The sequence below is a fragment of the Mauremys mutica genome, chromosome 2 (assembly GCF_020497125.1).
Source record: "Mauremys mutica isolate MM-2020 ecotype Southern chromosome 2, ASM2049712v1, whole genome shotgun sequence".
Lineage (NCBI taxonomy): Eukaryota > Metazoa > Chordata > Testudines > Geoemydidae > Mauremys > Mauremys mutica.
In genome coordinates, this window is record NC_059073.1 from 121,395,835 (window position 1) to 121,410,762 (window position 14,928).

At 43.2% G+C, this 14,928-nt stretch overlaps 1 protein-coding gene across 1 annotated transcript in view; it reads left to right on the plus strand.

The window, feature by feature from the left end:
• Positions 1-11,876, plus strand: part of PXDC1 (PX domain containing 1) — a 33,760-nt gene extending 21,884 nt beyond the window's left edge. The window contains exons 4-5 of the mRNA XM_045007740.1: positions 1,751-1,862; positions 10,219-11,876. Coding sequence (XP_044863675.1) covers positions 1,751-1,862; positions 10,219-10,336 — 230 coding nt within the window. The 3' untranslated portion in view covers positions 10,337-11,876. The remainder of the gene's footprint in view (positions 1-1,750; positions 1,863-10,218) is intronic.
• Positions 11,877-14,928: the final 3,052 nt, after the last annotated feature.

A 14,928-nucleotide genomic window follows, 5' to 3' on the forward strand; every position in this document is an offset into this window, starting at 1 on the left:
CACATATACATTCTATTCAACTTGGGTGCAATAAAAATAGACTAGAAGTCAGAGATTAATTTTTCCACATAAACATGGAGGCACATGAGTGTTAGTCTGAATGCAAAAACGTATCTCTATTGTAAAAAATTCAAACCTCAGGTCTTTTCACAACTAAGGTTGGTAGGTATCACAGGGTGGCAAACTCTTTGGGTTCAAGATGCAAATCTTTTGTGTCCAGACCCACCCCACCTAACTTTCAACAGCAGGATAGTTCCCGGTTGTTCTTGCAGATAATGCTCAGAACTAATAAATAGGGCCTGGTTCTCCTCTTAATTTGGCGTATGTCAGGAAAAAAATCTATTGAGATCAGTGGCAGTGTGAAATGAGTGCAAGTGAGAGGAGAATCAAAAGATGTGCCAGCCCCAGTATACTTTTGCTGCTCCCAGTGAATGAAAAGGTGTTCTAATGAACATGGGGCTAAAATCTCTGATGTAAATGGGTAAGAAACCATTAAAAGGCAATGCTGCTGTATCCATGTATACCAGTTGAAAATGTGCCCCCTGAATTGTAACTTGGTTTCATGCAGAATTTATAAAGTAAATGCAGGTATGTTTCTTCACTTCTAGCCTGAGAGCTTTAACTTTGAAGTTTAGTTAATTAGGATTGTTTAAGCAGCAAAGAATCCTGTGGCACCTTATAGACTAACAGATGTTTTAGAGCATGAGCTTTCGTGGGTGAATACCCACTTCGTCGGATGCAAGTGTTCACCCACGAAAGCTCATGCTCCAATACGTCTGTTAGTCTATAAGGTGCCACAGGATTCTTTGCTGCTTTTACAGATCCAGACTAACACGGCTACCCCTCTGATAGGATTGTTAATTAACGATCACTCATTTGAGTTGCAAGTGTTGGGCCTAATCTTGATTGAAGTCAGTGGCATTCAAAAAGTGTGAGCTTGCTGAAGTGAGCTTGCTGAGTATTTATGATATCATAACTTTGTGTATTCACTTAGAGCCGAATCTAGTGCCCCATAAAGTCAATAGGTGTCTGTCCACTGATTTCAGTGTGGATTGCGTCAGACCCGTCTACCTATAAAGAATGACTGTAGAATTCAGCCATTCTGAGCTGGTAGCATTTGCAGAGAGGTAATGAGTACACATGGCTCAAGGCAATAGAGAACTGGGCCCAAGGAAAATTGCTGTTGGAAAACCTATTGTTTAACTTTCTTCCTAGGTTGTTGTTGATTTAGTGTTGTAATTATTGCTTTTCTTCATCTTTTTGTTTAATTATGATAACTTGCTGTCTGGGAAGAATACAATCAAGAGTACTGTTGGACTATAACCTTATGGAGCAGATGCCACGCCACTGAAGTGGCACAGGCTTTAATGGGAGCAGAATTTGGCCTTCTACCAGATGGGAAGATTTGTTAAATATTCTCGCATTAGGGTTCTGAACTGCAAATATTCAAGCACATGAGTTCAGTAGGACTGATCACAAGTAAAATTGCTCAGGTGTTGCTCAAGTGGCTATGAAGCCAGCAAATGAGCCCAGCTCATCATTAAGCTATAAAATAATAAAAAGACTTTTTCTTTTAAATTAGCTTGCACAGATGTTCACTAACACTTCAGTATGTCCTGTTTGCAGCAATGTCAGCTTTGTGCGATGCGCATCCACCCTATTCCTGCCCCGTTGCCCTCCCCCTCCCCCCTTTTTCTGGAACCATCTCAGACTTTCAGCATTTTACCTGTTTCTTCCCTTCTCCCCACAGAAATCATGCGATCTAATGGATTTTGTTTAGCAAACACTGAAACAATAGTTATTGACCACAGTATACCAAACGGAAAAGACAAGCACCTGGATGTAGATTCAGCAGAGCACTTGTAAGTATACATTGTTCCTGAGTATTGGTGTCTTTAAATTAATTGTAACCGTCTCCTAACAAACACAGTGCTGTGGGAAGACCTGTGTGGGTAAAATTGCCAGTCTGGCTGATTAAAGGTTGGTTAATTTGGCTGGTCTGTAAGGGTCTTGTCTATGCTGCAGCTGGGAGTGAGCCTCCCAGCCTGGGCAGACAGACGTGTGCTAGCAGGGCTTAACCTGCCATGCTAAAAATAGCTGTGTAGACATTGCAGTGCCAGCAGAGGCTCAGGCTCCCCGCCCAAGCTCGGACCCAGGGAGCAGGGTAGGCCTGAGCTCAGGTGGCTAGCTTGAGCCTACGCCATGCTGCAACATCTACTCAACTATATTTGGCATGCTAGCATGAGCTCCACTAGCCCAACTCTGTCCACCTGGGCTGGGAGGCTCATCTGTAGCTGCAGTGTAGACGTACCCTAAGGGCCCATTGCAGCGGTCATAAAAATCAATAGAAAGACTCCCAACGGGAGTTGCAGTGTCCCTAAAAGAGACTGGCCCTCTTATGATGGAAAAACTGTGGATGCAACATGGGCCCTCAAGGGCGATAGGTACAAAGGGTCTGATTTGTGCAACAGAGTGCTGAGAACCAGTAGCTGACCCAGCACTCTGATCACTCAGCTTTAATTAGTTCCCCCAGAAAAGGCCTGCTGGAGGAGTGGAGTATTTAATTATCTAATCAAACTGTGGGGTGGGAGGACTGATGAGCTAAGGAGCTAATTATCCTACTAGCTGAGAGGATAGTTAAAAAGCACGGAAAGGAAGTGCAAGGGGGGATGCTAGCAGAGTTCAGAGGACGCAAGAGGTCAGGATGGTGAGAGCGCTGTCTTAGAGAAAGGGCTGAGGACTAGGGGAAACTGCAGAGAGAGCTGCTGCACAGGATTGTGATGGTGGTTTGGTGGAGGTAATATCAGTAAAACTCATGGAGGTGCTAACAGACAGAAAGCATCCCAGGCTGTTTGTGTGGATCTCAGAACAGGAGCGGACACTGGCCTGTTACAACTTGTCTTTCGTGAAAGCTGGATTGAACCAAGTGTGTGGAAAAATGAAGGATCCTTAGAGAAGTGAAATCCTCCTAGGAGGCAAGTAATTTATTACTCAGTAACTAAAATATACCTTCTTATTCGTGATTGCTTCCCCTTTGGGTCTGTCTTGTAGGCACTTTGGGGATAAAGCTTTCAAATAGAGTTTGAGTTGATGAGTATGTTGACAGACTAATTTTTATGGAAATCCATTCCTGTGAAGTTCTGTCATGCCAACTGATTGATGTTTCACTTTAATAGCTTCAACTAGATGGAGGTAACAGTGTATTCAAGAATTTTAAATATTTGCAATGAAAAACATTGAACTACCCATTAGTCAAGCCAGTAAAAACCAAGGGAGGAAAAACGTCATGGATAAAATGGACAGAAACTTGGTTTCCAAACTTAAGGTCTTTTCTAAACTTCATTTAGAATGTAATCTGTATCAGTTTGCTAAAGGGTTTAAAGCAGGGGTCTCAAAGTCCTGGCCCGCGGGCCATCTGCAGCCCGAGAACCTCCCCAGTGTAGCCTGCGGGGTCCAGCAATTTTGAGGCTGGGTCTCTCCCTTGGCCCCGCCTGCCACCCCCGTGCGCTGCCCCCCCCACATGCATTCCCTGGCAATTTAAAATGGCCTGGGGCCCCACCCACCACCAGCAGTGCAGTGGAGCTGAGTCGCTGCCAGCCCCTCCCTGAGGCCTCGGGGCTGGGTGGGGCGGGTCTGTTCCTCTGCACACTGCCCCTGCCCTGAGCGCCCCTGTGACCAATGGGAAGCTGCGGGGGCGGTGCCTGGGGGCAGTAGCATGCGGATGCCCCCTGGCCCGCCCCGCTCCGCCTTGGAACCCCAGGTAAGTGCTGCACCCCCAATCCCCTCCCAGAGCCTGCACCCCCACCCCCTCCCCATGTACCCCCTCCTGCCCCCAAACTCCCTCCCAGAGCCTGCACCCCTCCCAGCCCTCAAACATCCTCCCAAAGCCTGCAACCCCACCCCCTCCTCCTGCACCCCTACCCTCTGCCCCAACTCAGAGCCTGCCCAGCACCCAAACTCCATCTCAGAGCCTGCACCCCAGACTCCCTCCCCCTCCCAAAGTCCCTCCCAGAGCCCAGCCTCTCACCCCTTGTGCACCCAAACTCCCTCCCAGAGCCTGCATCCCAATCCCTTACCCCAGACCATCTCCCCCACCCAAACTCCCTGCCAGAGCCTTAGGCAGGTGGGGGAGTGGAGTTTGGGGGGGGGTTCTGGGCGACATGAGTGACATTATTGGCCCGCTGGGAGGATTTGAGGACTGGCACTGGCCCTAAGGTAAATCCCTGGTTTAAAGGATATTGAGGTCCCCTGTTGTAATCAATGGGAATTTTGCTGTTGACTTTATTGTGGCCAGGATCTTGCTCCTTGTTTCAAACTTTGATCCTTGATAACATAGTTTGAACTGCAGCATGTATAGAGCCATAATCCAATGGCTGGAAATAGGCGTAAAAAGATCCAGTGTCTGGAAGCTGAAGTCATCAAAGCTGAAACTGGAAAGCAGACATATATTTTTAATAGCGAGAGTAATTAACCATTGGAACAGGTTACCAAGGGCCACGATAGATTTTTCCAACACTTAGATTCTTTTAGAAAGACATCCAGTCTTGATTTAAAAATATGCTCTAGCCCAGCCAAAAGTTGTTAGGCTACAATCGGGGATCAGCTGGTGTAATGCTGTGGCCTGTGCTATGTGCGAGGTCTGACTGGATGATCAGAAGGGGCCCTTCTGGCCTTAAAATCTGTGAAATACATAACTGATGCAGGGTTTTCAGATGAACTGTGGTGAAAGAAATAAGCCAATGAAACAGGAAGTCTTTACTCATTCATATTTTAAATTCAGAAGTAGCTTGTTTTCTCTTGCAGGGAACGGTTCAGAAGTTAATAACTGCAAATGTATACGTGCGCTGTTCTTATGCTGAAGTGAAGTCCTTCCTGCAGTTGTATTTTATAGCAGGGATAGAACTGGAATCACTTATGTAAAACGTGGTTTTGTCAAAGGCAGTTAGTGACGATTTCCTATATTGCAGCTGTAAATGTAGGTTGATAATCTTGAGTGAAAGTATACATTTTCTGGAGTGTTATGGAATCCATTTGCAGTCTGTGTACAATTGAATTGACTGGATAGTGCTTTCTGCCTGAAATAAGAGCTAATTCCTGTTTGACTGACTAGTATCACCTGAAATGAAAACTGGTAGATCCACATTTTTCGTTAGCAACTCAAAGATATCGTAAGCTAAGTAGGGCTTGGCTAGATTTGAATTTGGATAGGAAATTTGCACAGAATACCTACATGCTTCAGAAAGTGGTGCTGGAGATTCAATAGATGGCACTCTTTCCTTTAAGTCTTTACTGAACTGGTGTCCAACATTCAGAGGCTGTCATAAATATAAAGGGAAGGGTAACCACCAGGGGTGAAAGTAACTTACAGGACTTACCGGTACTGCTGGAGTCCTGAGGAGGGCGTGGCCTCATCTGGAAGAGGCGTGGCCTCAACCAGAAGAGGCGGAGCCTCACAAGATTTAAAGGCCCTCAGGCACCGGCTGTGGCTGGGAGCCTCAGGGCCTTTAAATCAACCTGGGGCTTCCAGCTGCAGAGGTGGCTGGAAGCCCCCAGGGCTCACGGGCAAATTAAAGGGCCCGGAACTCCGGCCACCACTTTAACTCCCCCGCCGCTCTGGCAGCCAAAGCTGCAGGGGGAATTTAAAGGGCTCGGGGCTCCCCGCAGCCATGGGAGCTCTGGGCCATTTGAATCCCCGCCCGAGCCCGGAGCGGCCTCAGCCCAGCCGCCGGAGCTGCAGGTGGGATTTAAAGGGCTCTGGGCTCCCTGCAGCCGCAGGAGCTCCGAGCCCTTTAAATCTCGGCCCCAGCCTGGGCGCCGAGCTGCAGGTGGGATTAAGTCCCCGCCATGGAAGCCGGTGCAGTCCAGCATGGCGTACTGGCTCTTGCTGGTACACTGGACCGGCTTACTTTCACCTCTGGTAACCACCTTTCTGTATACAGTACTATAAAATCCCTCCTGGCCAGAGGCACAAAATCCTTTTACCTGTAAAGGGTTAAGATGCTCAGGTAACCTAGCTGGTACCTGACCAAAAGGATCAATAAGGGGACTTTCAAATAAGATACTTTCAAATCTGGGGAGGGGGAAAAGGCTTTGTTTTGTCTGTTCTTTGTCGGTCTGTTCTGTGTGCTTGCCGGAGACAGATCAAGAAGGCAAGCAATCCAACTCAATTAGAATTAGTAAATAATAATAAGGAAATGTGTTACCTTACTTTTCTCTTGGCTTGTGATTTTCTTTGTCTAGAGGGAGGTTTATCCCTGGATTTGTAACTTTAAGGTTTTGCCTAGAGGGGAGATCCTGTATGTTCTTGAGTCTTTTGTTATTCTGTAAAGTACTTACCATCCTGATTTAACAGAGGTAATTGTTTTACCTTTTCTTTAATTAAAATTCTTCTTTTAAGAACCTGATTGATTTTTCATCGTTTTAAGATCCAAGGGTTTGGGTCTGTGTTCACCACTACCAATTTGTGAGGATATTATTCTCAAGCCTCCCCAGGAAAGGGGGTTTAGGGGCTTGGGAGATTATTCTCAAACCTGCCCAGGAAAAGGGGTATAGAGGTTTGGGGGGATATTTGGGGAAGGTAGGGCTCCAAGTGGCCCTCCCTAAATGTTTGTTTAAATCACTTGGTGGTGGCACCGTTACTTAATCCAAGGAATAGGGGAGTTTTTAACCTAAGCTGGTAGAAATAAGCTTAGGGGGTCTTCATGCAGGTCCCCACATCTATACCCTAAAGTTCAGAGTGGGGAGGGAACCCTGACAGAGGCATAAGATTGTGAGTGGTGCTGTGTTTTGTAAGATCCATAAAATGGAAATCCTGATCACTCTTCACTAAAGATGTTGTAGCACTTTTGCAAGTAGGAGAGTTAGTGCTGGTGTTCTGGCCAAATGCCAGTTTGAATAATTGTATTTTGCCCCTTTAATTTCCCCTGTAATTTTAGAGCCTGTTTTGTGCCCTATGTGACATTGAATGGCCTGGGAAGGATTCAGATTTAGAATTTCACTTGGCCGTATTCTTCTCATCCTGTCCTGAAATGTGTTGCACTGTTGCAGTATGCTGTGAAACATTGTGTTCCATCCCAGAGGTGACAGAAATGATCCCCTTGGGTATAGTTTGTAAAGTGCTTTGTAATCCTTTGAGAGAAAAGGTGCTAAACAGACTCTTCTACTCATTATAATTTAGTCACTGGTTTGCTGTACATGAGCCTTCTCTTACAAGGGTTGTTTGGACCCTTTGGGCCAGCAGCAGGTGGTGAAAACTGTGGAGTTGGTCATGCCACTTTCTAGTAAAAATCCACTGTAATAGAAGATGTGCATTTTTAAGGACAACCCTACTGTAGTGTTATAAGCATGTAGAACTCTGGATAGGCGATTTTTATGTTAGCAAATGCAAATAAGTTAAATAGAGAGCTATGCTGAAATACTAATGTTGGGAATAGAACATTGCCAGAAATGTAAAAGCCTACCATTTACTATCAGGAAGAGAAAATGCTACCACTGACCTTTAAGATCTACCCATAGAGAGCAGAGGCGCTATATAGATACTGATCTTATGCGGGCTGATACATGGGACCAGGTTTTCTTCTCCCACCAATTTTACACTAGTGTTACTTCATTGACGTCTGTGGAGATATTCTTGGCTTACAATCATGTAAATTATGAGAGGAGAATCAGCTAATACTTTCTTCATCAGCAGTGCACTGTCCCTGATTCTCCTCTCACTTACCCATGATTTACACTGGTGTAATCATATTGTAAGGAGAGAAATTACCTGTTTTGCATCAGTGTGTACAAATGAGAGGAGAATTAGACCCTTTGTGAGGATGTTGTATCTTTTGAGGGACTAGGGAATAATTGGTGAGGACAGAGGAAGGAATCTGCATTTAATTAATAGTCTGAAGAACTATTGTTTCAGAAACTCTCACTTGGGAAAAAGACTTGTTTGTAATGACTCAGAAGCATGTTATGTATCATACTGCTGTGCTGTCTGAAGCAGTCTCCTTAACTGAGTTCAGCTTCACATGAAGATTTTAAAATATTGCAGAGTCTATGGTGTATGTCCCACTTTAAACAGAAGTGTCATCTGTTCTTCAGTAGAGATACTGATGGGGGAAAGATAGAATCTTAACAGACCTGTCTCCTGCTTTTCTAGTTTTCTCACCCTGAACATAAGACCATGGAAAATAAATAGAAGTCTGGTGTCAGAATGCAATGGAGTGTTTAAAACATTCCTGCCAATGACTGGTGAGGCTTCTGAAACCAAAAGAAAGAGTTTGATGGAGAAATTGGATGTGGGTTTGGAAGCTTTTGGCTGCTATTCTTTGACCCAGCACTTTTGGTTCATCTCTGGAATAGCGTGCCCTAATGGCAATCGGTGATAGAGTTGCTGGGATGACTATAGTCATGTTACTCAGCTGCAGCAGTCTAATCAGTTCAGATGAATGTGATGACCCAGCTTTGCACTGAACTATTTAAGGCTCCATCTGTTTGGTCTCTCTTCAGAGAATTCGATGATGTCTAACAAGATGTCAGAAAATATGAGTATTGGCTCCATCCCAAGTGAGGCAGGTCCCACAATGCAGCAGCATGAAGGTGGTGCAGAAGATGTCAAAGGAGGAGAAACCAAGAATAGGATCATCTTTTATTCTGGTCCAGCTAAACTTGGTTTGCTAAAACCGTGTGTGAGTAAGGGATGGCATTCAGGCTGTAGGGATTAGAGAGGGATATACAGACTCTGCAAGAAATTGTAGTCATTCTGTCATAGTTTAGTTCCTTATTCTGGTTTGTTGCAGAAGCCAAATACAAAGCCTTGTATATACATGGAAAGGATTATATTTCCATTTTCAGAACCAAAACAAAACCAGATTCCATTCAGACTCTGTCCTCTGTGTTCTCAGAACAGAAGCATTTGAAATAGCTGCCAAAGGCTGTGAGAATGAAATGAGAGGATTTGGTCCTCAGTTACATCACTCATTTTTCCAGTGCTTGCTTGCTAGCTTCCTTTCTTCATGACCAGCATGTTTTAACCTAGGAGAGAGTATGGTGGTTCACTGGCATATGAATGTGTGGTTGAGTGGGATTAGCCCTAGAGATTCTTCTTAAATGCTTCAAATGCAGTCATTCACATACCATAGTTTGAACTTCTCTTGGCTAGTAAAATTTAATCAACTCCTGTCCTAGATCTCTGGCATTGCCTGATAGAACATTGACTTCCTGGGAACACAGCCTTCCTATGGTTGGTTGGCAGTAGGGGAGGCATGGAGAAAAGAATTCTCAAGAATGACTTGACTACTGTTTTTGACCTAGGCCAACTTTCTTATGACACACTAACAATGTATCACAAATCCACAGTGCTCAAGTACTATGATGACACAAGCCATAGGTGGCAACTATCATACTAGGGTGCTCATCCTTGTGGTAATAATTTTTAATAAACACTGTTGGATAACTTACTACCTCCATATGGTAACCATACTATATTATGAGGTTTGATTTGGTTTTTCATTCAGTGAATGTATTTAAGAAGATAGCCATCCTATTTTACTGAAAACAAACTGATCCTCCCTCAATTCATTTCCATGGTTTAGAAAGACACAGACCTACTGTTAACTGGGGGTGGCATGTATGTGTGTGTGGGGATCTCTCTAGTCATGTAACACTCAATGATTCTGAAACTGGCAGTAGATGCCATAGTACTTTGGCCAATGTATCAAAGAAGCGTAATTACAATCTGTCAATGGTTCACAGACTGTGATCTGTGAGCCACCAGTAGTCCATATGGGCCTTCCTTGGTGGAGTATTCTGAAAAACAAAGCACTGCTTCATTAGGGTGAAGCACTGAGGTACTGGAAGAAGGGGTGGATCCCTGGGAGGATCGTTCTCTTACAAAGTAGTCGGCACAAAGCTAAAGCTGCAATAAAGCATTAGAAATACTGTTACTCTGGTCTGATGGGAACTAAGGCTAGTTGGTAATACTTACTCAAACCATTGCCCTGCAAGGTGAGCAAGCAACATTAGCTGAAGATACAGCTCAAGAAAGCATTCTTGTTTGTGGACTTGTTTCCACATGGTTCCCTAGCAGGTATCTTTCCTCATTGTTTCCTGGAGTCAGTCTTCAGTTATTTTACCTCTCTTTCCACAATTTCTGTTCATTCTTTCCTTTGTCCTCCACTCCTTTGTCCCATGTTGTGTAAGTGATTTGACACTTTTTTTTTTAAATTTTAGGTTTGAAACCGTTAGTGAGTTTACTTCAGATCTAGAAGACACTGATGATCCAGCAGCCTACGTCACCAACTTGACATATTACCACCTGGTCCCATTTGAGACGGATATTTTGGACTAAGGCTTTCCGGGGACGCAGTCAGCTAGCATCCAACTGATTTCTTTGCTCATAGACTCTGCTTTCCCATTGCTCTTCTATGAATAAAGCTGTGTGATTAAAAACAGCAGAGCAGTTGCTGCAGATATGCCACAAAACTGATTTTGCAGCTTAGCCCTTCATTGTGACTCAAGGAGATACCTTGCAAGGAAGTAACTGCTTCAAGAAACTCCTTTTTCCCTGAAAGGAATGTAGCAAGATCTTAGGGTACTTGGATCCAAGGAAATCATTTTTGCAAAGGCCATGGCAACCACTACACTGACAAAACCATAAGCGATCGTGCTGTTGTTTGGCACCAGTGGTCACTGGTATACAGTGCAACTTGTACAAAAGACTACCCTTATTAGCAGTCACAACAAAATATCCCCAGATGTACTGAGTACACTTCCACTCCACCTTTAGTAGAAGACCACCTCTGTTAAGCAATCAACGTTTGTCAGTCCCTTTATGTGGTCACTTGAGACAGGTCCCATAGTTTGCTGTGTGTTCAGCTGTGAGATAAGAGGTGCCTTACATATAATGTTACAAATACCATAGAGTGCCTACAGGAAACCAATGCGCAATCTGATTACTTTAACTCTGTTAATCCTTGGGTGTTGTTTAATCATCCGAGAGCTGACTTCTTTCCTTTCCTTTCCTGAAATAGGAGAGCAAACTGGCATTGCAATGGAAAGCTTATAATGCTGCAGTACCTTGAATTACTTCAGCGTTCTGGAAAGCTGATAGGAAGGCTAAACTGCCTTGCTAAGAATGGTCAGTGCATGCCAGGCACTTGGATCTGGTTTTTCTCTTGGACCAGGAAATCTGAGCAGTGCTTGCAGTTGTTTACACAAGATGGATAATTACCTTTGCGTATTACTTTCCAGAGAATGGGGAGATTTAAGCTCTGTAGAGACTGAGAATTAAAGATAAACTACAGCTTATTTTACGAGGACAGGAAAAAAGAAACCACCCCAGCTCAGATAGTCTGCTTAACCCACCCCCATAGACCTAATGGGCCTGATTCTGATCTTGCCTACACTGGTTTCATACCAATGAAATTCTATTCACCTCAATGGAGTTATGCCAGTGTAAGAAAGGGCAGAATCAGACCCTAAAGGCTCTTTACTACTGAGTAGTGCAATGTTAACCTCTCTTAGAGCTCAATCTTGTAAGTTGTTGAGCACCCTGAACTCCCAATATGAGCTCAACACCCTGCATGGTCGGGCCGTGACCTTTCATCAAGCATTTAATGTAGTAATGGCCAGAATTAATTTAAAGAGATATGAACTGAGAAGAGTGCATTTTGAGCTGGTTATCTGTACAATAGCTTTGCCTTGGTCCTGAAGAACTTGGCACAGCTCCTCTCCTGTATACTCTTCAGTGCTCTGTGTATAACAACAGTAAACAGAATTTGCTAATGTACATAATAAATTATTGAGAATCCTAATTCCTTTACACAGTATGTTTTTAAAATATATATTTAATTAAATAAAATAACTCACCTTATGTATGATATCTTCCATTTAAAGTGTTGACTTCCATTTATTTTTCATGGAGAGTAAGTCTCTGAGACCTGAGTCCTTTGCTTTTTCCTCCAATAATTTTGGAAACAGGTTGAGTAACTGCTGCTTTTCCTGTTCTGCTTATGTGTTCATGCTGCAGATATAATTAATACCCAAGTGAAAACTACAGGGCTGGATACTGATCTCACCTCTGTGTAAACATGGATTAACACCACTGCCTTCAGTGGAGCTCCTTGGGATTTATACAGGTGAAAATGAGATCAAATCTAGCATCTATAGTTTCTCAGGGTGGAGGAGTTCCTTAAACTGGAATGTAATGGGAAACTTTCTTGTTTCGTGTTCTTGAACTAGATTTATTTTCTTTGCCTACTAGCTACAGGTCTTCAATCTATGCTTCCAGCTGATTATTATTGGGTAGCAGCATTATCCGATGGAAGGGGAACTGGACTGGGAATTGGGAGACCTAAGTTCTGTTCCTTGCTCTGTTACTAATCTGCTATGGGACGTTGGGCAACTGTACTTCACTACCCGTGCCTCAGTTTCCCCATTTGAAAATTCTACCTGCTATCTCCATTTTACAAGTGCCTACGCCCCACTGACTTCCACTGAGACATAAGTATTCTTGTAAATGTTATCCACTGATACTTTCCTACCTTTTGTAAAGTAATTTAAGATGTATGGATAAAAAGTTATATTAAAGCTAAGTATTATCATCACTAAGTTTAAGAGCAAGTGACCTCTCTCATAATGAGAAAACAGGTCAAGCTGCAGACAGGAGAGGAGATGTTGTGGGTGGGTCATTTTATTAAATCTGTGAGATTAAGGTTTAGTTCATAACCAGAAGTTGCACTGGTTTCAGGTAAATCTGTTTTTAAAAACTATTTAAATTGGTGCAAAAGGCTGTGTGACTACACTTTATGAAATCACCCCTTTAGTTAAACTGGTGCAACTTTCTCATGTAGATGAGGCCTTAGTCCTTATACCAAACATAAATTTGGAAAAGGATAAAGTATTAATCCTGAATATGTCCACTTCTAAAATTCAAAATGGATCTAGGACTAAGTAAAAATCAAACCATAGCATGAGGGGTGTGGGAGCGTTCACTGCCACACATAGAATATGCACTTTAATATTATCTGACTGTTGCACACAAAACACTACATTAAAAGGATCTTATGAAGGTTCCAAAGTCAAGTCCTCAAAAGTTTGCCAGTGCAACCTTAATTCGTCCCCTGCACATGTATGTGTTACGATTCAGTCTTTAATTACATGACCACATACTATTTTCCCACAGGACTCCTGCCTCATTCAGGGCACAAAGTGGGCCTGCTCTGGAGATAAATCAGGGCTGTCTAGTAGAGGAGATTGTTGTCTATAGGACTCTTGCTTCATTTGTTGCAGAAGTTGGAAGGTGTGCAGCAAATGAGGCAGGACCCCTCAGGAAGAGAAAAGATGTACATAAAAGGTTGTTACAAGGAGGAGGGAGAAAAATTGTTCTTCTTAACCTCCGAGGATAGGACAAGAAGCAATGGGTTTAAATTGCAGCAAGGGAGGTTTAGGTTGAACATTAGGAAAAACTTCCTGTCAGGGTAGTTAAGCACTGGAATAAATTGCCTTGGGAGGTTGTGGAATCTCCATCATTGGAGATTTTTAAGAGCAGGTTAGACAAACACCTGTCAGGAATGGTCTATGTAATATTGTCCTGCTATGAGTGCAGGAGACTGGACTAGATGACCTCTCAAGGTCCTTTCCAGTCCTATGATTCTATGGTGGTGTAGTTTTGTGGGGTTGCGTGCATGCACACAGTCTAGGTTGTTTTTTGTTTTTGTTTTGAAAAAGCAAAGTGAAAAAACAGAAATTCCATCATGTGGCATTGTATTGACATACACATGGGTCATCAGCAGGGTTGAGACTTTAGATCCACCACGCAGATCTGTGGCACTTGACCTAACAGTAACTGATAGAGGATGACAACCTACTACTGCTATGTGGACTAGCACTAGAAGAGGAAGGGGCACTGTCAGTGAGTTTCAAGGTATTTGCTGACAGCAGAGGAATGATGAGACTCAGGAATACTATGTTCTGTTCCAGTATCTAAAAATGAGTATGCTTTAGTGGGCATAGATTCAGCCCAAATGATTAAAGTTTGGCAAAGTTAAAAGCAACTGAAAACAGGGTCTTATAATAGGAAGTGTTATACAACCTTAATTACAGCTGGTGCTGCCAATGCCAGCTTTTGCTTTTGGCCAGGTCACTTTTTGATAGGTCACTGTTGATCTTCATTATAATTCATACACGTTTATAAAAGTTTTTTTAAAAGATTAATACTTTGTACTGCAAATGAACAAAAGCTTCTGATTTCGCCGCCGAAATTCGGCAGCATTTCAGCGGGTGCTTCACCGCCGCTGTGGTCCTTCGGCTGGCACACGCCAGCTGAAAAGGTTGGGGACCACTGATCTAAGTGATTCTATTAAGTTCTCCTTGTCTTTTAATATAGATAAATGTTCTGTTTTTCCTACTATAATTTGGTTTCTGTTCTACTGGATAATATTAGTATATCCAGCAGTATTATGAAGTGCATGCAGCACATTACAGGGTAGAGGTGACAGTAGTACTTGGGCCACTATTCAGATCTAGGAGGCAAAAAAAGTGATCTGCAAGGATACACTTTTAGAGCAGCAATTGAAAGATACATAGTAAAGAAGACTCAACTGACTGACAGAGGAAAACATCCCGTTTTGATCACCGAATGTTGGGCTTGTCTGTGCAGAAAGTTGCACTGGTTTACCTATAGGTATGACTTAAAGTCAATTTAATTAGACCATTGCCAAAGGTTGTTTGGATATTCTTAAATCAACATAAACCAGTCAAGAGCATGCAACAGAAATGTAAAAGTGGGCTAGAAAAATGTAACCTGTAAATACAAATGCATATTGCTTGAGTCATAGGGCCTGAGTCTTTACTTAGGGACCCAGATCCTACACTGCAAAGCAAAGCGTTTGTTGCTGGCCATAAAAGGATTGGCCTACTGTAGCTGGGAGATCCACTGAT